Source organism: Eumetopias jubatus, unplaced genomic scaffold, assembly GCF_037043125.1.
Source record: "Eumetopias jubatus isolate StellerSeaLion01/CBP00866 unplaced genomic scaffold, mEumJub1_p1.0 scaffold_3, whole genome shotgun sequence".
NCBI classification, from domain to species: domain Eukaryota; kingdom Metazoa; phylum Chordata; class Mammalia; order Carnivora; family Otariidae; genus Eumetopias; species Eumetopias jubatus.
Genome location: NW_028274809.1, coordinates 24,225,278 through 24,251,400, shown reverse-complemented (window position 1 = coordinate 24,251,400; position 26,123 = coordinate 24,225,278). Strand labels below are relative to the sequence as shown.

The following is a 26,123-nucleotide window of genomic DNA, read 5'->3' as shown; positions in this document are numbered from 1 at the left end:
CGTTCCAGGATAACTAGGCAACAACGTTGCCGTGGTAACTTGTGAAGGTCAGAGGGCACCAACGCTTTTAGGGCGGGGGCAGCCCTTCGGAGCGCGGAGCTCGCCTGGTGGGAGCAGCGAGAGGAGTGTCAGACTATCGCGAGAGCTGCGTGCGGTTGCTTGGCAAGCGTCTTCGCGTTCGCTCTCAGGGAGGGATCAGGCTGTCCGGGGGCGGGGCTCGGGAGCGCCTCCGATGGCTGCTAAGCAAGGGACTCCCGCCTCCGCTCTGAGGGTGCTTGAAGAAGCGTTGGGAATGGACTTGACGGCTGCTGGGGACACCGCAGAGGCGGTGGCCGCCGAGGGCGCTTACTACCTGGAGCGTATCCTTACGTGTAGCCGCGGCCTCCAGGCGCTCCCTTTGGTAACGGGTTTGGGGGCGAGGGCGCGGGCTTCCCACCTGGGGCGCCCTACGCGGTTTGTGGCCTCCCAGCCGGCAAGACACCTGTTGGGCCTCAAGGTGGCGTCTCCGCCGCCGTGTTCCCCTGATGGCTACCCGCTGAAAAGACTTTGCCTTTTAGGAGTGTTAGGCTGCTGGGTTCCTGTTGGAAGAACCTTTGGGACTCGTACTTAGTAACCACTCTGCAAACTTTGGATGGAAGTTTTATGTTAAGGTGGCACAACAAATTAATTCAACCCTCCTTTCGCTTATAAGCTCCCAGCCTTCAGAATACCGTGGGAATCAATTCAGGAAAGTTAGGAGACAGGGAAAGACCTCTCTGCCTTTGGGCTTTAATGAGCTGAACCTCAGAGTGTTCAACCTGTGATTCTGTAGATGCTTCAGTTGTCCAATGCTTAAATGATTTGTAAGCATCAACTTTCTAGGTAGTTTTATTTTATTGTAAAGCCACTAAATGATGACCTGGTGAGCTGAAAGGCTCAGAGATGTTAGGAAGAAATGAGACAGTGATGAACAATTATCCATGGAAATATGAAAAAAATGGAATAGCAATATGTGAATAATTAGATTCACTATTTCTTGGTAAGGCTTTTGAGCTCACCTCCTCTAGGCATTTACACTTAATTGTACTGGAGAGATCGGAGATTCATGAGAAAAAGATACCTACTTTTTTCAGGCTGGTAGGAGAGAGACGATTATCTGTTTTATCTTAAAGATATCAAGGAAACTCCAAAATCTACCTTATTTTTTGTCCAACTATGAGTCCCCCAGTTTTAAGTCAAGACTTCAGAGATCTAACAGTGATTCATTTTCTGGGTTTTGGCAAACTTTCACCAGTCCTGACTCAGGCTCTGTACACATCAGTGCTTCAGGGAGCTTTGAAGAACTTAGTTGGAAAGATCAAAGAAAATATGTAGTATTTTATTCAATGCAAACATTTTTATAGGAATATAAGTTTGAGTAGTTCAAAATCAATTTAAATGAACTCTGTGGCTGCCTTAGTGTCTTAGATGAGGCTTTATACTCTTTATAGCTCTAAATAGCTGCCTTTTCCAGTAATATTCCTTTTTAAATTCAGATATGAGTCAACAATTCTTTCAGAACTTACATCAAGTATGAAGTTATCTAGTGTCCCTGGTAGTGAATAGTAACCAGGCATCTTATTTTTGTCTACATTAAGATGATTCCTGTAACACATAGATTAATTGTTGACATGAGATAAACACACTGAGTTAACTTTTTTGCAAGTTGTGGGACTTCAATATAGCACAGCTCTTAGGTTTAGTTAATTTTCAGGGAGATTACTGAGTCGCAACTGCCAATATATAGCAGTTTGCACAAAACTTGTCTTACAAAGAATTTTCCAAATAATCACATTTGTAAATATAAGCAACTCTAACTTCTTAGGATTTTATTATCCAATTTCTGAATTATCTGGCCCCTTTGCCTTTCTTCCATCTTTCTTTAGTTGGCTAATATTTTGAGTTTCAACCAAAGGGTAGTCAAGGGTTAGCAAAACTACATATTTTGCCAATTTTCCTACATTCAGTATTTAGGTAAGAGGTTTAGTCATGGGAGAGGCTTTAACTCTTAGTTAAAATGAAGTTTGAAGATTACTTTAGAATACCAATTATCCCTGTATCCCTGGGCTCTCTTAACATGCATAATTAAGAGTTGACTGTATAATGTTATTTGACATTGTTTCTTAAGGCAATTAGGATAGTTGCTGAAGTGAGACTTTCTTGAGTTTAAAGTCTTTAGCTCTCAGGTAATTTAATTGAGCTATCGCAGTGGATAAATAAAAGTTATAATATGCACAAATGAATCAGAAATCTGATGTTCTCTACCTTGCACATATACTTAATCACTTCTAATCTACTGCATTTGGTCTTGGGCTTCCCTTATTTATGACTGAACAGATGCTCCGTAGAACACTAGACAACAAGATATGAATATTAAATATTAAATCTTTGAAAGAGGTTGACTCTAATTCTGCAGGAAGTCACCCTTTTCTTTGCTGTTAAACATTTGAACATAAAGAACATGTGCAGACTAATAGGGCCCAAACCAGAAACAGCCAGGATCCACCATGAGGGGGATGGCTTCCTTAGTAAAGGCCCCATTATGAATTTAGAGAATGTGTTCAGGAAAAAGAATTCTTAACCCTGCAACATCCCTTCTTTGTAACCTGCTATCTGTAAAGGTAGAAGTTATCTGTTTCTCTTCTGAAGCAGTTCAGGATACCTTTGCTTTTATGTTTTAAACTTCCAAGAGGCAAGATACAAACAGGCACATAGTTCCTTTCTTAGCTATTTCCAGAGTCTTTAAGAAATATATTTACAGAGTATATGAGTTCTCTGGAGAACTCTTCATTAGAAAGATATTTGCAAGGGCGCCTGGGTGGCTCAGTTGGTTAAGCGACTGCCTTCGGCTCAGGTCATGATCCTGGAGTCCTGGGATCGAGTCCCACGTCGGGCTCCCTGCTCAGCAGGGAGCCTGCTTCTTCCTCTGACCCTCTTCCCTCTCGTGCTCTCTATCTCTCATTCTCTCTCTCTCAAATAAATAAATAAAATCTTTAAAAAAAAAAAGAAAGATATTTGCAACATTGTAAAATATAAGGCTAGGTTTTAACTATGTTTGTAAAGGGTCGAGTGTTTGTAAAGTTTGGTTGTCTTTTGTGAATGATTTCTGTATTAGAAATCAGTACCACTTGGGTAAAGTTTTCAGTTGCAATAGGAACTGCAGTTAATGTATGGCTGTGGACATTTGGGAATGCTCAGTCTAACTGGGAGATGCAGGCTGGAATGAGTTGTACTAAGAAAGCTAATTCTTAATTGATTTGGTTGCTATTTGTGGAAAGACTTGTTCAAGGAAGAATAATGGACTACATGGACTCTAGGAAAGTGGACCCCCCCAAAGTATTGGTTTACGTACCTCCTTTTACACTGATTCTCTTTTTCCCTAACTAGATTTTGATTATTTTATCTTTCAAGGCATTCCAACATTAAGAATTTGGCTAATTAGATCACGGATGTAAGTTTGCTGGCCACTGAAAAGGCCTCCTTTGGCCCCAACAGTAATTTCTGAGGGTTGAGTGAGTTTAAGCCAGTCCTTTGAAGCTAATCAACTCTGAATGCAGTCCCAAAGTCAATTGTTTATGAAAATGCAAAATTAAAGATTCCACTAGTCACTTGAAATATGGTGCTCATACTTAGATAGCCCACGTAATAAGGTGCTCATACTTAGATAGCCCATGTAATTAAATGACATCCTAGACAATCTTTCATTGCAATAGTAGTGTTCACTAATCACTTTGTTTAATTAAAATTGAATTTTTGTCAGGTGCCTGGGTGGCTCAGTTGAGCGTCTGCCTTTGGCTTGGGTCATGATCTCAGGGTCCTGGGATCGAGCCCCTCGTCGGACTCTCCACTCAGTGGGGAGCCTGCTTCCCCCTCTCTCTCTTCCTGCCTCTCTGCCTGCTTGTGATCTCTCTCTCTCTGTCAAATAAATAAATAAAATCTTTAAAAAAATTGAATTTTTGTCATTTAAAATTCTATTTATTATTTTTAACACTCAGCGATTTTTTCCCTCATCTGTTATATTACTTCTCTGGAATGTTTATAGTATCGCGTGAGAAGATATTTTTAAAAGCCTTAATAATCATTATGTACTCAGGTCATCTATTTCTTATTATCAGTGGAAAAATGAATTTGCCCCTGGTGCTTAGTTGCAGCCTACATATATTCAAATAAAAGGATAGACAGTCTGAATGTAGAATCTAGACCAAAAAACATATTACTAAACCTGGAGTGCTGAATTTTACCTGCATGAAAGAAAAAGTTGTATTTTGTTGTGTGTCCTCTAGTCTAGGCAAACTTTAATGTGCATACGAATCAAAGAATATGGATGTTTAAAAGAAGACTCTAATTCAGTAAGTCCCAGTCAGGGCTGAGATTCTGCATTGCTAACAAGCTCCCAGGTGCTGCAGGTGCTGCTGGTCTAAGGAATATAATTGAAATAACAAGGCTGTAGGCAAATTTCTTAACTACTAGCCTTATATTTTCAGATAAGAGGTATAATATGTAGAGTTCATATCTTTGGATCTCCTGGCTTAGAAGTTGAAAAACTTAAACCACCACCCACTATGAGAACAATGAGACTTACATTTTGAAAAAAGGTTATTTTCCAGCTTATGAGGCCGAAGATGGCAGTGGTGTCTGGGGCAGGAGTAGTCAATAAATTTCCACTCTTGCTGAGTCTGTTGAATTGATAGTGACTCTCTGGTATGTGGTGTTAATAAGAGTTCTGAAACCTCCTGAAGACTTGGTGGGAAAGACTGCAGAAAACAGACGATGGGGGAAGTGGAAGCAAGTCTGCCAGTTATTTGCCATCTCTCGTATATTATTCAGTTAACTTCCATTATTGAAACTGGCATTCCTAAGAAAGGGAACCCTGACTGTGATGTTTGCTATTTACAGTACTTTTATTTCAATTTAGTAAGTAAAATGTTGATTATGGAGGATCCAGGCAGATTTTAGATCGCCTCTGTGTGTATCGGCTCTGAAGTGATGGCAAGATTAGAAAGCGATTTCTGTCTATAGTCGCTTTGGGAAATCATGTAAAATATAATTAGCTATATGTTTCACTCCAGTTCTTTATAAAGATGCTGCTGCTGGCAGTGATCACTACCTCCAGTGTAGCAGTGGAAGAGACCAGTGTGTGAGGATCTTTGTATGGAGCTCACATCTGAAAATTGCTCATAGCTTCCTGGCTCTGGTCCATTTGCAGAACCTTGTTTGTGACCCTGATGTATCAACTGTGACCTCAAGCTCGGCTCCATTACGCCAGCTGAAATGCTTCTCTGAGGCTTCTTGCAGTTGTGTCTTCTGTGGTGCTGTGATAGATTTAGGGTTTCCTGGCAGTTTCAGTGTGGATGTATACTGGCCTATTTTCTGATAGGATCTACAAGGTCAGGATCTGGTACAAATTCTGCTAGTGCAGAAACTACCAATTAGTTCACCCATGGTGACCAAGTGCCAGGGAACGGATTCATTGTATGCAAAATCACAAATCCTACTAAATTTCTTCCGGAGCAAGTGGAGATGTGGAGTGAGACCCTTGGTCTGAGTGTTGTAGGCTCTGACTCTAGGATATGGAACCTGGCCTAGAAGCAGGTGCTGCTATGGGCTGTGGCTGCAGGTCAGGCAGGAAGGGGAATCACAGACTGTACCCTGGGCAAGCGCAGACTAGAAAACCAGGCACAATTTTAAATGTCAAGTTAACCTCAAACAGGCTGAAAGGCAATAACTATATCTGAAGGGAATAGAAAGGTTGGAAAAAATGAACTTTAGAAATGGAGTTCAACAATGTTCTTTGAAAGAATAGTTGGCAGATAATAAGAAGGGAGTTTTATAAGGGCTCAGAATCAGGTTGGCATTAGCAAACTGATTTTAAGCCAGAATTCTGGCTTATTCTGCAATGGAAAAAAAAATCACTTTGCCTGAGGACTGTGACCAGCTTAATTGTATGGACGTTTCCTGGAGAATAGGATCACCTAAGAGATTCGATTACACATGAGAAAGTTGTCCAGTAAAAGTAGATTGAGAGTGCAAACAATGAATCATGGAACACTACATCAAAAACTAATGATGTAATGTATGGTCATTAACATAACATAATAAAAACAGTGAAAAAAAAAAGAGTGAAGGGTTTTTATCATTCAAGCAATTCTTGGTCAATTGCTTATTCCTATGCTGGCAACACTACTTTAGAGCAGTGCTTTCCAACCTCTTTTACACATGGTGTTCATAAGATCTTGCTTCACTCAGTCTTTCTGGCTGTCCCAAGGGCCAAGGGAATCAATATCTGTATAGTCCACAGTGTTCTCTTTATGAGAACTGAAGAGTGTAATTTCTCTCAGGCTTCAGAACCAGAAATTGGTGTACATCTGCTGAGAAACTCATCTGTTTTCATTGGATGGATACTGAATTGGTATCTGATTACATTCCCCTCTTTACCCTGACTGCTGGGAAGCTTTGGGTCAAACCTGTGGCTTATATTTGACAAAGTTCATGAGACTTTATGGCATACACTGCAGCTTTACCTTTGTTTTATTTCTCTTCTTTTTCTTTCTCTTTTAATTTTCATACTTACTTATTTTTATATTTTGTACTATATGTGTATTTGTAAACTGCCATACAGTCGTCTGGGGATTCACTTGTGCATTTGTCCATGTGTTGCTAGCCAGCTAAGCCAGATAGACAGATGCATACAAACATACTTGCCAAAGTACATTTATTTCTTCAGTAATACTGCAACATCACATTTCAACTCAGTTGCTCCTGGGAAGATTTTCTGTACAAATCATTTTTGTGGATACTGAAAATACCAATCAAGGAAAACAGTGGTTCCTATTTTGGATGTTTGTCCTCTGCCTGACCTTTTGTCTCATTAATCTATTGCCCTTGGCTGATTTTATCTTTGGGTCTGTAGCCCTGTAGCTCTTTTATACCTCTCCCTCCTTTAGGGTCTTCAAATTGAGCTATTTAAATGATTTGATTTAGCTGTTGGTAATATAACACTTGAGAGTTTGGAAAATAAGTGAGGGTTCATTGCCTAGGATTTTGGTAGTATTGCACATTCTTTTTGTGTCACTATAGAACAGCATAGAAACTGTAGAAATATGATATTGTAGAAAATTCCTGATCTTTTTATTCCAGAAACTTGTCTTTGTCACTAATAGGTATAAGATTTTTGGTAAATTTCTTAATCTCCCTCTTTCATTTTCTTTCTTTTTTTTTTTAGATTTAAAAATGACTGTATCTGTGTTATTCAATCTTACAGATTGTTGTGAGAATAAATATGATAGTGATCCATATGACAATACTTTTTAAGCTTTATAAAATGGTATTTTTTCATTCTTTTTGATTTTGGGGAAACAGAATATATTATTAGGGTTTGAAGCTGTTGCCTCAAGTATTTTCTGGGTAGCGGTGTGGCAAGTTTGATATTTCCAAAGCTTTGAGGACAAATCACTTTTTTCTTCCTATATATTGCCATGTTTAACAACCTATGCTTTGGTGTTTCTTCCTCGCATTAATCTTATCAGTTGGCTTACTTACAATTTTAAAATCTATCCAAATGATTTTAGAATATTTACTTCTTGTAAAATTTATTATGGTATGATCGGTGATGAAGGATGGCATTGCTTTTCTGGAGACTTAAAGACAAGTGATTTCTTACAAAATCAAATTTTAGTAACTGTCATGCAGAAGAGGGCATTCCTTTCCATAAAAAAAGAGACCAATTCCCTCTAGCTAAACCTCAGGAAATTTTATCTAATTAAGTGAAATGTATCAGAAAAATATAAATTTAGAAAGGAGGAAGATTTAGAATGTGTTTTATTAATCCATTCATCTTAATGCATGGGGGAACTGGGCCATGAAAGACTTATGAGACTTCTCCATAGGTGCTCATCTCTTTCTAGAAAAGGAAAATAATAACAAATACTTGCATAGCATTAACTATAAGCCAGGCACCATTCTAAATGATTTACATACGTTAACTCTTTTAATACTCCTGAAACCCCTTAAGGTATTATGATAGCCAGCTTTCAAAATGATGCCCGGTGATCTCCACATCGTGGTCCTCATGCTCCTGTATAGTTCCCTTATGTATTGAAGAGGGTTGACTTACGTAACCAATAGGATAGTGAATAAATGATGATGTGTGACTTGGTCATAAAAGATATTGTGGCTTCCACTTTGTTTTCCTGTATTTCTTATTCTGGGGGTAGCTAGCCACTGTATCTTGAGAATGCTTAAGAGGCTTATAGAGAAACCCACATGGGAAGGAATTGAAACCTTCAGCCAACAATGTTAGAGCCATCTTTGAAATGGATCCTGTTCCCTCCGTTGAGCCTTCAGAAGACTGCAGCTTTGGCTGCCATCTTGACTGAGGCCTCAAGAGAGACCCCAGATCAAAATACACAAGCTAAGTCATTACTGAATTCTTGACCATGGATACTGTGAGATAATGGGTGCTTATTGTTAAGCCTTAAGTTTTGGGGAGTTGGTTATGCAGCAGTAATACGAAGTACAGATTTTGGTACCTGAAAAGTGCGATTCTAACATAAGAAATACTTTAAAGTATTGGAGTGGTTCTGGAACTGAATAAAGGACAGATGTTGGTGAAAGCTAAAATACCTTGAACAGACTATTAGTGGAAGCCTCATGGTCTTTAAGAAGACTGCTGGCAAGGAATTGGAGAGTGAGGTGAGGCCAATGCTATTGGAAAGTGTTCCATAGCAGTAATTAAGTAATGTAGGTAGGTATTCAGTCCTGGTATCCAGTATGGGTAAGTTCAAAGTTACAGGATCAGCTGCAGGTATGCAACTTTTTATTTCTGTAGTAGTTTAATCTACCACAGTAGTTTTTAATTAGTCATTTAATTAGTTATTTTAATTAGCTGTTTAATTAGTTAAATTGGCTAGTTATTTTAAATTAGTTTTCACCATATTTTTGGGAAATACATTCTTGTTTGACAGTGTCAGGTTCCTAAGGATTGGTCATAACTGAACTAGGCTTAAGTGTCTCCTCAAGTGGATAAAGCAAACAGTGAAGACTTACAGCTTATGATGGAGCTGAGTAACAAGACTGCATAACCTATCTTCTAGAGGTTTAGAACTGTGTGCAAGATAATTGGCAAATGCTTCAAGTGTTTACATAGTATAGAAAACGAACATGGGATAACAAAAGGTTTAGGTGTAGCGTCGTGAAACCTAACTTCTAGGGTTGATTCCCAACTGTGTTATGTCCTAGCTGTGTGACCTTGTGCCTGTGAGTCCTGATCTACAAAATGGAGATGATAATAGCTTGTAGGTAGGATGAAGATGAAATGAGTTGATTCATCATGTAAAGCCCTTAAGGACAGTGCCTGGCTTCTATTAAATACTTTTTAAATGATATCAGTTCATACTAGCATAAGTTGTCATATATGCTTTTAGTTAGCTCTTGGTAGAGGATTTCTCATAACCAGCAGCAAGATGAAAACTAGGCTAATCTCATCTTTGATTTTCATAACCATTACTGTATGTTAAAGTATTTCATACATTTTGAACTTGGCATAATCACGTGTGTACATTAGGAAAAAAATGTAAACCTACCAGCCAACAAAATAATGTTATTGGTGTATGTTGTGATTTCTTTCAAAATTAAATGTTATCTTGAAGTTTTCATTTGTAATTAAAGTAACTTGTAATTTTTGAAAGTCTTACAGCAGTGCTGTTAGAATTTTTTTATTAGAGTCATTTCCATTGGTATTTTAATGCTTATTTCTTGGTAATTTATGAACTACTGAAATATGATTACTGTATAGTTTACATTTGCTTAAAAATTAGGCTTCCTTTCCTGAGAACAAAATTTAATTTTAAAATTGAAGTATATAATAAAAAAGTAGAGATTAAAGTGACTTTTATTATGAAAACATTGAAATATATTTTTTGCTTATATTTAAATACTGTTGTGCTTTTGAAAAATTCATTATACTTTAAATAAAGAAGTCAGAGTGCAACTATGCATGACTCAGGAGCTCTGGAAAATTAACTTAGTTTGAGATGGATTTAAAAAATTTACTGCCATAGTTTTCCTGTCCATCATTTTTCTTATCTCTTTCTAATTTATGTTATCTTATTATACCATGTACATTTTTGTAAGCCTTAGAATCGAATTGGAAATCATTAGATAGTAAATAGACATATGGGAAGGTAGTTTTTCATGGGTTTGGGTTATGTAGAACAATGATTTAAAGTAATAATGAAAAATATTTTGTTTTGAAGTATCTTTATTTGTAGGTTGTATGGGGAAGAGAAATTTGAAAAACAGTTTAAATTACATTTACCAACTTGGTAAGATAAATGGATCTGATACTGAATTTTAACATCAAATCAATTTTAAATAAATCATTTTTTCCATATATCTTGAGATTGACACTTGACAAGATTTCAGAGGTCACCATAACTGAAGCATCTGAAGATGATTATGAATATGAAGAGGTAATTTTTTCATTTTAGGTATTTAGTCTGTAAATTCACTAGTCATTCTTATGAAACCTTCCTTTTATTTTATATTTTGTTTTCCTTAAGAGATGCTAGTTTTTCAGCTGAATTACCTGATACCAGCTATTTAAGAGTGAAATGTGAAAGTTCTGTTTGGGAGTTTGGATTGGTTAAGGCATCTGGCTCTTTTGGTTTTCCTGTTAGCTGTGTTTCAAAGGTAGCTCCTTCTCCCTTGCTTTGTAGGTCCTTACTCTAGACTGTTGTCTCTGTCCAGCAGGCACTCCCTAATATCCATTTTGCTCTTGGATGGGTTTCCTAGAGTTCCACTACTGGCTGCAACTCAGATCCCATGCTTCCTTTCAGCTTAACTGTAATTCTGTGTAGTGTAGTTCCTGTCTTAAATCTTCCCTTTAATTCACTGTTCAGATGGGACCTATCATTACTTCCGAGACTTGGTGCATAGAGTCGCTCCTAGGTGACAGACATAGTAAGTACAACTGTGGAAGCAAGCCAGGCACTTTGTGGCCTGGGCAAGTAAAAGACAGAACAAACAGTAGATAAACTTTTTATTAGTAGTAGTTAAATAGAGATAATATGAATATGTGCCACATGAAATTACTGAAGGTTTCAGATAAAAGGCATAGAACTGATCAGCACATAAGAAGCACGTGCTAAGTGTTACCTATCATTAATGTCATAGTCAATTGCATTCTTCCAAGAGCCTAACATCTAGGCAGTGAGTTTTATTTTATTTTTTTTAATAAACTAGAGATTGGCAGTTGCTAGTATTTATGAAAAAAGAAGTGGCCTTACATTTTTTCAAAGCAGAGTTGTTAGACTACATTTGTCTTTATATGTAAAAGCGAATACCCATAAGCTGATCTTGATCTTATCAGAGGTGACATTGAGTGATGTTTACAAGGAAGTCAGAAAGCCTCCTGCTTGTTAGTTATTCATTTGTCAGAGAACTTCAGAATGACATGGTGTCTTACATAAGGTGTGTTTTTTTGATTCATTGTTTTGTGAGAAAAATTATTTCTGAAATGAAGTAAAGTGTTTTTATCGTCCTGCTTGCTCTTCCTGTCCTTTATCTCTTTGATTTAGATACCAGATGACAATGTTAGCATTCCAGAAGGTGAAGAAGATCTAGCAAAAGCAATTCAGATGGTCCAGGAACAGGCTACAGATACTCAGATTTTGGTGAGAATTGAACACAACCTATTGTTTGTGTAGTTTGAACACAATCTATAGTTTAGCAGTGAGACTTGAAGTTTTACTGGGTGAACTTAAGTTTTACATAGTAAATGCTGTCCTATCACTTGTTATGCCTTTTTCTCTTCTGTGTCTTTATCATTACACCTTCACTTTATTTATTTTTTTAAATTTTTAAAAATTTTATTGTGTTATGTTAATCACCATACATCACATCATTAGTTTTGGATGTAGTGTTCCATGATATATTTTTTGCGCATAACACCCAGTGCTCCATGCAGAACGTGCCCTCTTCAATACCCATCACCAGGCTGACCCGTCCCCCCACCCCCTCCCCTCTAGAACCCTCAGTTTGTTACCCCAAAGATACAAATATGGTGATCCGAAGGGGTACGTACACCTTCATTTTAAGTAAGTAGTCATATTTATTCTTTTTTGGATTGTCATTTTCTACATCATGGTTACTCTTGCATAACTTCACAACAAATGACACCTTCCTTCAGAACTCTGCTTATTTAATCTCACTGGATATTAAACCAAGGATTTTTAACACTAATGTACAGAATTTGTTATTGGATACAGATACTAAAATGTGTTTTGTAACACATTAAATAAAAAGAAAAAAAAATAGTCTCTCTTTCCTCCCTTTCCTCCTGTATTCCCAATTCCTTCAACTGTCATCCATCTCATTCTAAATATCATATTCAAATTTATTGACCAAAAATGCCAAGGTAGCATTTATTATTGTGTAATGAATATTTACTTCCAGCCATATTATACCCTTATCAAGCAATTATATGTAATCTTCCACCATAATTCAGACTTGAAGGCAGGGATGCTGTATTCTGCTACCCTGGCATCTTCCATGTTTGATATAGGGTCCTGCACATAATCAACATTGTTATATAATCTTTTACGATGACCTTAGGAGGGGCACCTGGGTGGCTCAGTCAGTTAAGCGCCTGCCTTCGGCTCAGGTCATGATCCCAGGGTCCTGAGATCTAGTCCCACATTGGGCTCCTTGCTCAGTGGGGAGCCTGCTTCTCCCTTTGCCTGCCTCTCTCTCTCTCTCCCCCCCACCACTCTCTGACAAATAAATAAATTAAAATCTTTAAAATTAAATGACCTTAGGGAAGATATTCCAAATTATCTTGCTTGAGTGTTAAAATTTCATTTTAAAACCCTAGTCATTTGTCAGGAAATTTCGGTAGCCTCCCAAATTTGCTTCATCTGATCATTGTTTTGAATGTTGTAGCAGCTACTAGTAATTAAGATCAGCATTAAATTATGTATAGCACTTTTGAGAAGAACTTTTTAGGGCAAAAGAGATTCTTTCCTTACTGCATTTCTGTGTAACTATTACCAGGTATGTAACATTTACCTGGTCTGTAACCATTACCATGTTAAGAGGGGAAGGAGGAAAGAAAGTCTGCTGTTGAGTTTCTATATATGAAAATAGATCTGTCTGTCTAAATGATCAGCAGTTAGATTGGTAAGTTCTTGCCAATGAGAAGAAAATGAATGCACTCTGGAAACGATGCTTTGATATTTTTAAGTGTCTACCCATTATTTGACTTATTTTATACATTGACTTATGGTAGTTTTATGGCTGTCCTAATTTCATATCTCACTTGCTGAAATATCTCCACTTTTCTAGTTCAGGGGTCTGCAAACTTGTTCTCTGGGGTCATATAGTAAATATTTTAGATTTTGAAGACCATAAGATGTCTGTTGCAACTCACTTCTCTCATGTAGTATGAAAGCAGCCATAGACAATATGTAAGCAAATGGGCATGGCTGTGTTGTAATAAACTTTATTTACACAGTTAGCTGACCCCGATATAGCTGATAGACTTCCATTATGAAATGGTAGGATAAGCCACTCCATAGCACAGAAGAAAGCACATAATTCTTCTGTATCATAGTGTTTCTAAAGCTTAAGGCACCAAAATTCATTATATTTCTTTTTATAATGATAATAATTGAAAGAATTTAAAGGTCCATACTTTTTTTTTCTTTTTTTTAATGTGTTCTATGCTATTGAAAGGACAAGCTGACCTTATTGTTCTTTAGATAATCTAGTCACACTCTTACATCAAGGTCTTTGTATTTGTTGATGCTATAACTGAAACATGATTCTTTCTGTAGATTTATGCTCAGATTCCACTTTATCAGTGAAATCTTCCTTCATTACCCTACATATATAGCAGCCCAGCTCCACACACATATCTGCCCTACATTTGGCTCTCTCTCCCTTCAGTCCTCTGCTTTTTTTCTCCCAGGCACTTAGGACCATCTGCCATATTGTATATTTTTAATTTAGTTATTCATTTTCTTTCTCCATCTACTTGACTATTAGATATGAAAACCAAGTTTTATCTAGTGTATAAATTCATTACTGCTTTATCCCTAGTAATTAAAATAGTCCCTGGAACATAACACTCAACAAAAATAGATGAAAAAATGAACAAGTGAATGAATAAATGAACAGCTTATTTGTACCAATAATCAAAGCTTAGTGATGATTTTATATTTTCAAAATAAATAATTGCACATTTAAATTTCAGGAACAGAAAACAGTCCTTCCTTCAAAGCAACCAACACCTGAAGTGATAGAAGACTTTCTCTGCAATTTCCTAATCAAAATGGGAATGACCAGAACTCTCGATTGCTTTCAGTCTGAATGGTAAATTCATTTATTTGGATAAATAGTTACCTAGGGATGCTAACATGTACACTTTTAACTGTCTTAAAGGACTTGAAGTTGCTCAGCTTATACAAAATGGATGAAATGGATGGAAGCCTTTCCCATCCCTACCACACACACACACACACACACACACACTCTCTCTCTCTCTCTCTCTCTCTCACATAATTAAGATATCAATGTAAGAGAAGTTTTTATTAAAAATACTTTCTAAATATTCAAATCTGAGTGATTTTCAAAAATCAAGAAAATGGAATATCTCCCAGGATCACATAATACAAAGCTCTTTTATGAAATGCTTTTCTAATATATTCTGCATGATTATTAAGGGTAATATTTCCTGCATTAAGACATCCTACCAAGATTACTACTTCATTTGTTTTACTTCTAGTGTAATGGCCTGCCTTTCTCTACTCACACAACTGATTGATTCTTTTTCTATAAATATTTCTTCATTTAGAAATAAGCAGAATTGTGGTGCCTGGGTGGCTCAGTGGTTAAGCGTCTGCCTTCAGCTCAGGTCATGATCCCAGGGTCCTGGGATTGAGCCCCGCATTGGGCTCCCTGCTCAGCGGGAAGCCTGCTTCTCCCTCTCCTGCTCCCTCTGCTTGTGTTCCCACTCTCACTGTCTTTCTCTCTGTCAAATAAATAAAATCTTAAAAAAAGAAATAAGCAGAATTATATTTTCAAATGATGCCTAAACACAGATTTTCTTGTTATAATTGAAAATTTTAATAACTTATTGGTTATGAAAATCAGCATGTGGGGCGCCTGGGTGGCTCAGTTGGTTAAGCGACTGCCTTCGGCTCAGGTCATGATCTCAGGGTCCTGGGATCGAGCCCCGCATCGGGCTCCCTGCTCGGCGGGAAGCCTGCTTCTCCCTCTCTCACTCCCCCTGCTTGTGTTCCCTCTCTCGCTGTCTCTCTGTCTGTCAAATAAATAAATAAAATCTTAAAAAAAAAAAATCAGCAGGCATGCTGTCTTTATTTCTTTACAATGGTAGTAATGTCAGCAGGCATGTTTTCAGAGGCCCAACATTCCTTAATGAAATATTATTTAATAATTGGATATAAAAATATGTTTGAGCCATTTTAAAAGCCATTCCATATCATGGGAAGGGAATAGTATGATACAGAAACATGTTTGTAGTGTTTTGGGACTAAATCCTAATTTTAAATATAAGGAGCAATTTGTAATTACTACTAATCCGACTGTGATGTAATTTTTATTTGCTGCTCTTTTTGGTTCTCATCTACCGAGACCATGTACATAGACGAAATCACTTTTATTACTTTAAATTGCATATCTAAAGTTAATAAATTTAATGAAGAGAACCGTTTTTCATTAATACAGTTTAGGAAAAAAACAAATTTGATGGTAGTAAAATAATAGTGTTCCTATTAAATTTGGAAATTGCGTGAATGATTTTTATAAAAATGTCCCTAAGAAATAATTACAAATGTATTAGAAAATACATTTTTGTAAAAGTAGGTAGATGATTAATTTACAATACTAATGAAATGAAAAATTAATGTGGCTCAGTTCCTTTTTTCTTCTAAGAAGGTGTGTTAGGACATGTAGTACTCACATGTTTGTCCAGCCCAAAGTGTGAAATGATCATCCCATCGAGAAATCTGGAACCAAGTACACTCTTAACAATTAAGTGCTTATTGTACCATGTTATCCTTTTAGATTTAGCAGTTTGAATTGAGATGAAATTTCAGGAAACTATAATAGTATTAGGACTTATGGAACCCCTATATAAGCATGCCACTTAGTATATTACAATAGTTTTAAAGTAAAGTTCATATATCTCTTTATTATGTGGGTTTAGTAATACTGTGGTTCAAATGATTGTATCCTTGTCCCTAGCTGCTCGCTTGTTATAAACCTACAAACCGTTTGTAATAAGATTACACAGTACTGAGTATTTTTATTTCACACGAAACATTTTTTACTTTGATCCAAAAGCTTTGCTTATTCTGCATAGTAGGACAATAGGAATATCAAATATATTTTTTTATCATTTTTTATTATGGAGAAAAACATTTATAGTATTCATTGCTACGAATTCATTTAATCTTACAAAAGTTGACAAATAAGTTTTCCCATTGCTAGTTTGTAAAACAAAAACCTCAAAATTACCAAAAAACCTGGGCAGTAAAATTGGACTTGTTGTCTTTCAATCTTCAAACAGTAATTGCAGTAAATTCTTTAAATCTAAGGTCAGCAAACAAATCTGGCCTGCCTCTGTTTTTTAAATAAAATTTTGTTAGCACATAGCCATAATCTTTCTTTTAGGTATTGTCTATGCTGCTTTCATGCTATAACAGCAAAGTTAGTCAGTCACAGTGGAGACCATATAGCCCAGAAAGGTTTTTTTTTTTTTTTTTTTGCAAATTCTAAACTATTTTCTGTATGTTTCCAAAAAAAAAAAGATTTTGTGTGTGTGTGTGTGAATGTAGTAGGAGTTTTTTCAATGAACCATAAGAAAGTCTGCACTGTGGGTTAGCAGTAGCTAACAGAATTTTGTCTTTGTTGGTGAAGTATTTTCCCTAACTCTCCCTGAAAACATGGAGGAAAAATTCTCATTTGATATTTGTTATTATCTAGGTGATTGTTTTTCTGTCTTTTATATCCTATGCCTTGGGTGCCATCAGGAAGGAAAAATAACCCTTACTCTTATGATGCTTGATGTGTTTACTGAAATTCTCTCATGCTATTTGTCATTTGTGACAGTGGGCCTTAAACTCTTTTGGTATATAAACAAATATTATGAAAGCCTTTGTACTTTCTCCCTGAAATATGTGTATTTTCTGTTCCTATATAATTCTAAGTAGTTTATGGACCTTATGGTAAAAATGAATACCATTAATGTAATTTTATTGGCAGGTCTGTTGGTAGTAAATTTTATTTCCTGTTCCTAATAGTTATGTAACAATCTTTTTCCCATTTGAACACTTTTCAGTCTTATTCTAAGTGTGAGTGAATAAAGAGGAAGAAATAAAAAGGCCAGGATATTTCTTTAACACATACACACATGAAACAAAACCAAAAAATCTTATGTAGAAAATGCTGGTTTTACTGAGAAATGTATTAATGTATTTCTGGAGTTTGTAGATTGATTCCTAATTATCTAATAGTATTAGAATAGTTTTAGTGAGTTTGAAGTCATCTTTGCTATTTTTACATAGATTACAGAAATTTTTCTTGATAAATTATTTTTCAATATCCTCAGATATATGTGATATAGTATGTGATATGTTGTATTATGCTTGATTTGTTTTTATTTTACCACATATTAGTTTATTTACGTAGCATTTAATTTAGAGAAGGACTACATACCACTTTTTTCTTATCAAAATAATTTCTTTGGTGATTTTTTTCTTAAATAAAGCAAGTTGCTGAAAACCAATTTTATGGTCAGAAGAACTTTATGGTCTAATACTTTAATCAATCCTTGCATCTTCTCTTTTGAGATAAGTATAAATCACATTCTACATATGAATATAATAGTGAATTTATGATTAAATGTTTATCTATTTTATAAATTGTGGCAAATATTACTTAATATTGATTCTATTTTCTTAACATTTTGGATATTTCACAGAGCTTGTCTTGCTGTATTTTTTTTAATATCAGATAAGATATATAACACAACCATATGGATATTAATGTGTAATATATTAATAAAATTAAGATTTATAATATGAAAATGCTGATAATTAAACATTTTTAAAGAAATGTTTAGCTCATCTATAGCAAACTCTGTAGGGATTTCTTTGTTAATAACTTCTTTACTGAAATGTTTTTCTATGTTTGTACTGTTTTTTATTTAGTTTTATTGCTATATATATACATATCATTAAAATTATAATTATTTACAAATCTGTTAATGATTCTCTGATCTTCCTTCTTAATTCACTGAGAAAATGGAAGTTCTGTGACTCCTGCCTCCCTCTCTACTAACCTGCCACCTCTGTTCTCTGGCCTCCTTCTCCATATGTGTCACAGAGGCTGAGCCATGCATGCTGTCATCTAAGGCCAACCCTCCAGTTGTCTCCTGGAGCCCAGCTCCTCTTACCTACTCAAGGACATTGCTTTGGCAGTTGTCCCCTCTCTCTCTTTTTCTGCACTCTAAGCTTTTTCTCTCTCTGCTGGATCATTCCCGTAGGCATACAGATGTACAATATTTCATATATTTTTTAAAAAGGCAGAAGACAAAAAAACACCCTGAATGCCACATCCTCTTTTAAGTTCATCTTAGATTTCCTATGCTTCACTTTATCATGTCTCCTTGAAAGAGTATGTTGCCACTTCCTTATGTCCTACTTTTATACCTACTCTGATGGCACTATCATCTCCATGACTCTACTAAAAGTTTTTTCAGTGCTTCACATTGCCAAATTCAGCGACTGATCCTTAGTACTCCCCCATTCATCCTGTATGCAGCATTTATCACTGTTGTTCATTTCTTCCTTTTCGGAACACTTTATTTACTTGGTTCCTGAGCCACAGTGCTCTCATATTCACTCACTACTTCACTATCCCTTCTCATTCTTAGTCTCTATTTGTTAGTATTTCCTTATCTTCCCAGTCTTGAAACAGTCCAGGAACTTCACTTCTCTCTTTACTTCACTTCCTAGATGGCCTTGTCTAGTCTTCCCCAATTTGAATTCCAAGTCCTGACCTTTTCCCTGATCTCTGGACATGTATACCCAGTATTCATCTTCACTTGATTACCTGGTAGACATATTGCATGGAACAAATCCTTAACTTCTCCAATCACCCAAGTCCTACTGCATTCATTCCCATCTTTGTAAATGGGTGGCTGTTCTACCAGAAACCTTGGAGTCATCTTTGACCTCTTTTATTAACCAACTCTTGGCAGATGATTCATACGAAAATCTTCATTGGCTCCACCTTTATAGCATGTCCAAAAGGGACATATTTCTCATAATCTCTGCTGCTACCAATGTTGTTCATGCCACCATTCTCTCTCTTTTGGACTACTGCAACAGCCTCCAGACTAGTCTCTTTGATTCTACTCTTGCTCCTCTAGAGTCTGTTTCTTCAAGTAGATGCCAGACTAATCTTTTTTTAAAGTTTCGTTTTTTTTTTAAAGGTTTTATTTATTTATTTGACAGAGAGAGCACAAGCAGGCAGAGTGGTAGGCAGAGGGAGAGGGAGAAGCAGGCTCCCCACTGAGCAGGGAGCCCGATACGGGACTCGATCCTGGGACCCTGGGATTATGACCTGAGTTGAAGGCAGACGCTTAACCGACTGACACCGACGCCCCTTTTTTTATTTATTTATTTTAAAATTTAGGTAATTAACATACAGTGTAATGTTGCTTTCTGGAGTAGAATTTAGTGATTCATCACTTACACACAACACCCAATGCTCATCGTAAGTGCCCTCCTTAATACCTGTCACCCATCTACCTATCCCCCCACCTCCCTCCAACAGACTAATCCTTTTAAAGCAAATCTGACCAGTATCACTTGTTTCTCAAAAGCCTTCCAATGGCTTCAGTCTGATTCAGGTAAAACCACATTCCTTTCTCCTGCTTCCTGCTGTCTTCCTGACCCATTTCTTACCACTCTCTCCCTTCCTCCAGCTCCAGATACTCCAGATATATAGGATTTTTGCTTTTAATTGTACATGTCATACACTTCCTCTTTTCCGGGTCTTTACATTTACTTTTCTCTTAACCAAGAATGCTCCTCTCCTTCATGTCCCCATGACTTGGTTCCTTATTTCTTTCATTTCTCTGCTCAAATAGCACTTTGCCAGTCATACTTTCTGTGCTCAGCCTATATAAAATAGCACAAATGCCCCCATCACTCTTCACTTCGGTCTCCCCCTCTGATCCTGCTTTATTTTACTTCATAGAACATAGTCACTCTCCACACTAGAATGGACGGGGACTTGGGCTGTTTTGTTAATTTTACTAGTGTCTAGATTAGTGCCTGGAACATACGAGATGTTTGGTTATATTTTATGTACCATGATGATATTAGTACCTAGCAATGATTTTTTTTTAATTTTAAATATATATTATGAATTTTGACATTTTAATTTACAAAAGTAACACCACAACCTCATTTCTATAAATATCCCCTAGGACTTAACTTTTTGAATTGTACATAAATTAAGCCAATTTAGTAGAAAGAAACAACATTAAGCCTTTTGTTTGATTTTACCCTAGGTATGAGTTAATACAGAAGGGAGTAATTGAACTTAGAGATATTGGGAATGTTCCAGATGTCTACACGCAGAATATGCTTTTAGAAAATGAGAACAAAAATTTGAAGAAAGACTTGAAACACTACAAACAGGCAGCTGAGTATGTTACTTTTTAAATGACTTTTTTTTTCTTTTGGACTAAATAGAAGAGTTGAATGAAGCTAACTGTGGTTAATGTACCAGAGCTTTAATTCTGAATTGAATTATATTTAAATTCTAGTTGGAAAGAATGTGAAAGGCTTCGGTAGCAAATTAATTGAACAGATGATCAGAACTCTCACAATTGCAACGCACCAGGAAAAGTGGAATGAGGGGAGTTGTATAGGAGATGGTTAATTTGTTATGTAACACTCACTTTCTTCTGGTTTTGATAATCTTTTCATGGTTTGTGGAAATCTTCCCCTATGAGGATAAGCTAATTTCTGAAATAATAATAAAATTATAGAAGACAGAGGAAGGGAGGAGCTAGTGTATTCCTAGTTAGAGGAATTTTGGTGTTTGAAAATTCCCCATAGGAAACTGTTATTTCATCATCTCCTAGCATGAATTCATGCATAGAAGAGAAACTTAACAGAAGCCTAATCTTTCTTTCTGAAATTAATGGAAGACGTAGTTTTTGGCAAACAAATTTAGATAAACACTGTTATTCTTGCATAGACAAATATGTGAATGTGTTGACTAGGGATGAGTCTACTCATCTAAGACAATGTTAGATGGAAAATCAATGCTTAGATATGGAGTAGAGAAAGTTCATGCTTTGTTCATTATTTTTTATTAAACATACGTAAAGAGTGGTTTTTTTCTGTTAAAGAATCATATTAAGACAAAAAATTAGCTAAGCAGAACTACCATACAAGAACATAATATTTTTGAGGTCTTTGTAAAAACGTTTAATGTAAAGAAACAGGACTTTGTATTGCAAAGTGAAGGAAAATTTAAAAACTCCTACTTTTAAAAGGTGGTGGTAAATAAAAGATAATTTGTAAGATCATTTATTCACTTATTACTCAGAAATGTTTTTGCAAATTATACAAGTTTCATATTATCTATGGGTGTACTGTTTGACATTTTACATTTTAGAAAGAAGTGTATGATGATCCATGGAATGATAAGTTACTAGACCCAGCATTCTCTCTATTCTCAGTTCATTTCTCAGAAGTGGTTTGCACCATTGGCCCTGATGCTCACTGTGATATTGTATAGACACCTAATGGATGCACTGGGAATTTGACACAGCAAATTTTTCAGAGTGCTGTCTGGCATACTGTTTCAGTTCCTGATCTTCTTTGAATTATTGCTTGAGTTTGCTAATTTTCTTTTGAATAGATAGAACCTCTTTTTGCAATGAGTTTTGCCATACTGATATTAAATAATCATTGTTGATTACTGGTTGTTTATTGAATATTATATTTAATAACTAATCAAAATCATATAAACTATTACCTATGCAAATTATTATCCCATAATTAAAACAGATATCACTGAAATGAAATCTGATTCTTATTTGTGTTTACTAAACTATCAGATTACTAAATGTATATAAAGTTTACTATATTAAAATACAGTTTTAGTTTCAAAAGTTATGATTATTATGTCTTAAATATATCTTATTTGATATAATTAAATTTTAACAGATTAGAAAAGGAAAATATTTATTTGCTTTAATCTCCTTGACATGGAAAATTTGAAGGAAAGATGCTTGACCCTTAGTAGGTACCTACTATTTATATCATTAAATGAATATTAAGCACATCGGGCTCTCATGACACCTTTGGTGAAACATATCTCTAGATTCTGTTGGATACATTTTCGAAAATGAAGAATGAAGTTTTGTAAAATACTACCAAAACTACTTTTGTCATGCTATAAGTTTGCCCTACACTGTAATGTTTTATTGCACAGGTTTTTCAGTTTGACTTTTGAAGATATTTTTCAAATAGGGATTAGTAATAAACATGGGATTCCTTTTATAGAATTTACCATAAGGTTTTCCTTTTCGGGATTAAGACTGTTTCTTCAAGCAAGATAAGTGTAGATGTTAAGTACTTTTCTAACAATAACCAATATTTAGTATGTAAAAAGAGTGAGGTTTACAGATATGTTATATATTGTCCTGATTATACTGGTAGCATTTAATGATGTAGCTAGAAAAATCAGAGAAATCATATAGCTATAAGCTTAATATTTATCTAGAGAAGAGAATTGCCATGGAAAGAGTACTGAACTTAAGGTTCAAATACCTAGCTTCCAATATTCTGCTACTTATCAACTCAGTTTTCTTATTGTTAAACTGGGAGTAATTATACACACTATTAACTCCTAGGGAGTGATGTGATAATTAAATAAGACAATCTATATTAAAGAGCTGTGTAAATCACAAAGTGCTTTGAAAATGTCAGCTATTATTATCAATATCTCTAAAGGCTGTCATCCTTGGATTTTTTTTAGTCATCACATCATTAATATTTTCGAAATTCAGCAATGATGAAGCATAAAGGAAGACATGAAAAGGGAAATATTTCACTCTAAATTTCATTTGAATTGCTATAATTAAAAAAAATGGTCCTTTTCTCTTTTGTAAGCAATGCCTATTTTAGAACAGAGGTTTTCCTTATCTTGCTACAAGTGTTGATTATCTTATCTAAAATATAGTTTCATGTATGATATATGTATGCATGTATGGTATGGATGTTAACCATACTTATTGTGTTCGTTTTGCACTATATATGAATGTTGAGTCATTATGTACTTGAAACTGGTACAACATTGTAAGTAAATTATACCTTGATAAAAAAGAAAGTTTTAGAAATAAATGTTTGGAAAATTTCCTTATACATAGATGATTTAAGGGAAAGAATGTACTATTAAAAAGTGTTTATATTTACTTTGAATGTAAAAGTATATACTAGATACTGGAGAGGAATAATATAGGTAGTAGTTTGATAATCTTTTTTTTTCTAAAGTGTATTAATTAAAAAATGTTTATATACTGTTTAATATGCAGATTTTAAGTGTACAGTTCAATCTGTTTTGATTAACATATATACCCATGTAGTCACTAAGCCAAATCAAATATATAGAACATTTCCATCACCCCAGAAAGTTTTCCTGTACCTGTTTCCTTAGGCAATTATTGTTGTGATTTCTATCACCATATATTGGTTTAACTCAGTCTTGAAGTTCTTTTGAAAGGAATCATACAATATGTACTCTTTTCTGTCTACCTTCTTTCACTTAAGATTTTTGAGATTCATCCATAGTTTTGGTATATCCATAGTTCATTTTTTTATTATTGAATAGTATTGCATTATGTGAATATACCACAATTTGTCTATTCATATTTCTTTTGATGGAAATTCAGGTTGTGTCAAGTTTCTGCTTAATATATGATACAATTATGACATTCGTGTGTAAGACTTTTTATAGACACATAATTTCATTTCCCTTGGGTCATGGGGTAGTTCCATAAAAACTGTCAAACTGTTTTCCAGAATGGTTTCCAAGTTTGATAAACAGTTACAGAATATAACTGTACTTTTATAATAAAATGCAGACCATTTGTCATTTTATTTATCTATTTTTTATTGTACATACATTGGAATACTCAATTTTACTTATTTTTTATTCTTTTTAATACTCAATTTTAAAATTAAGGTCATAGTAGATAAACATGTGAAAATCCATTTTTGGAAACTTTTGACCAATTATGCAATCAATTAAGTTGAATAAATAAAGAAGAATAAATAAAAATTTATTTCTGAATTACACATTTGTTTGTAATTTGGTCATTGTGACCACTTCAGACACGTTAAAGAATAGGCAAAACATCCAATGCACTTACAAAATTACTACTGTATACTTAAATGTATTTTGAAACTCAACATCCTGAATTTAATTCACTTTCTCATTTTCTTGACCTCTGCTTCAATAATTCTTATATTTAGAATTACTCCTGTTTTTGATATTCCCCAATGGTTTCCTAATGTTATTTTTTATTAAGTTTTTATTTTAATTCCAGTATAGTTAATGTACAGTGTTATATTAATTTCGGGTGTATAATATTGTGATTCAACAGTTCTATAAACCATAACTCAGTGTTCGTCATGATAAGTGTACTCTTAATCTTCTTCACCTATTTACTCATTCACCCACCCCCCTGCCTTCTGATATGCTTTATTTTAAATGAGTTTCCTCAGTTAAAGTAATTATTATTATTTTTCAACAAGAACATTTTTTACTTGAAGCATACTTCAGAATACATGGTTCTAAGAATATATATGTGTGTGTATATATATATATAAAACATTCCTTCAAGAAAAATAGAATACACATTTTCTTCAAGTACACATGTAAAAAGAGACATAACGAATAACACAAATTTAAGAAGACTGAAATAATGCCAAGTATATTTTCCAACCACAATGGTACAAAGCTAAAGATCAACAATAAAACAAAATCTACAATGTTAAGTATTAAATATTTAATATGTAAAGATTAAACACCCTACTGCACAAGCAGTGGGCCAAACAAGAAAACAAATGGTACATCAAAATATGTCTCAAAACAAAAAAAAAACACAATATTCCAAAACCTATGGGATGCAACAAAAGCAGATGTTAGAGTGAAATTTATGCTATAAATGCTTGTATTAAGAGAAAAAGTTCAAATTAACAACATTACACACAAGGAACTAGAAAAAGATGATACTTAGCTGAAATTTAGTAGAGGAAGGAAATAACAAGGAAAAAATCAGAAATAAAATAGAGTCCAGAATAAACAATAACATAACATTGAAAGTAATGACCAGTTCTTCCAAAAAAATAAATAAAATTGGCAATGCTTTAACATTAACTAAGAAAAAAAAAAAGAGAAGACTCAAAAACCAAAATGAGAAATGGAAGAGAAAACAATACAACAGATAACCACAGAAATATATTATGTGGTAACATTGCTATGAACAATTATATGATAACAAATCAGATAACTTAGGAAAAAACCCAGATAATTTCTAAAAATGCAAAAACTATCATGATTGAATCATGAATCTTGGATCCAAGAAATAGGAAATCTTAGACCAATAACAAGAATGAAAATTGAATTAGGAATAAAAAATCTCCCAGCACAGAAATGTCCAAGACCCCATAGGTTCCATTGGTGAATTCTACCAAACATTAAAAAAAAAAAAATGGCAATCTTTATCAAAATCTTAAAAATAATGGAATAGAGGCCAGTACTATCCTGATACTATCCTGATACCAAAGCAAGATAAAACCAATATAAGAACAAAAAAGTCTAGTTTGTCCAATATAAATATTGCTACTCCAGCTTTCTTCTGACATCCATTTGCATGATAAATGTTTCTCCACACCCTCACTTTCAATCTGCAGGTGTCTTTAGGTACAAGAACATAGGGAAAAGTATTTATTTTCTCAAATGAGCTTTAATTCATGGCTCTGGATTGCTAC

At 34.9% G+C, this 26,123-nt stretch overlaps 1 protein-coding gene across 2 annotated transcripts in view; it reads left to right on the top strand.

Moving 5' to 3' along the window:
* The first annotated feature begins 232 nt into the window (after nucleotides 1-232).
* Nucleotides 233-26,123, top strand: part of SPAG16 (sperm associated antigen 16) — a 951,181-nt gene continuing 925,290 nt past the window's right edge. The window contains exons 1-6 of one of the 2 annotated variants that reach the window (XM_088022037.1): nucleotides 233-359; nucleotides 6,265-6,275; nucleotides 10,443-10,487; nucleotides 11,595-11,690; nucleotides 14,270-14,388; nucleotides 20,621-20,758. In XM_088022037.1, the coding sequence (XP_087878163.1) occupies nucleotides 233-359; nucleotides 6,265-6,275; nucleotides 10,443-10,487; nucleotides 11,595-11,690; nucleotides 14,270-14,388; nucleotides 20,621-20,758 (536 nt within the window). Of the gene's footprint in view, nucleotides 360-6,264; nucleotides 6,276-10,440; nucleotides 10,488-11,594; nucleotides 11,691-14,269; nucleotides 14,389-20,620; nucleotides 20,759-26,123 lie in introns of both variants that reach the window. The other variant, XM_028112215.2, reaches the window with a different exon arrangement.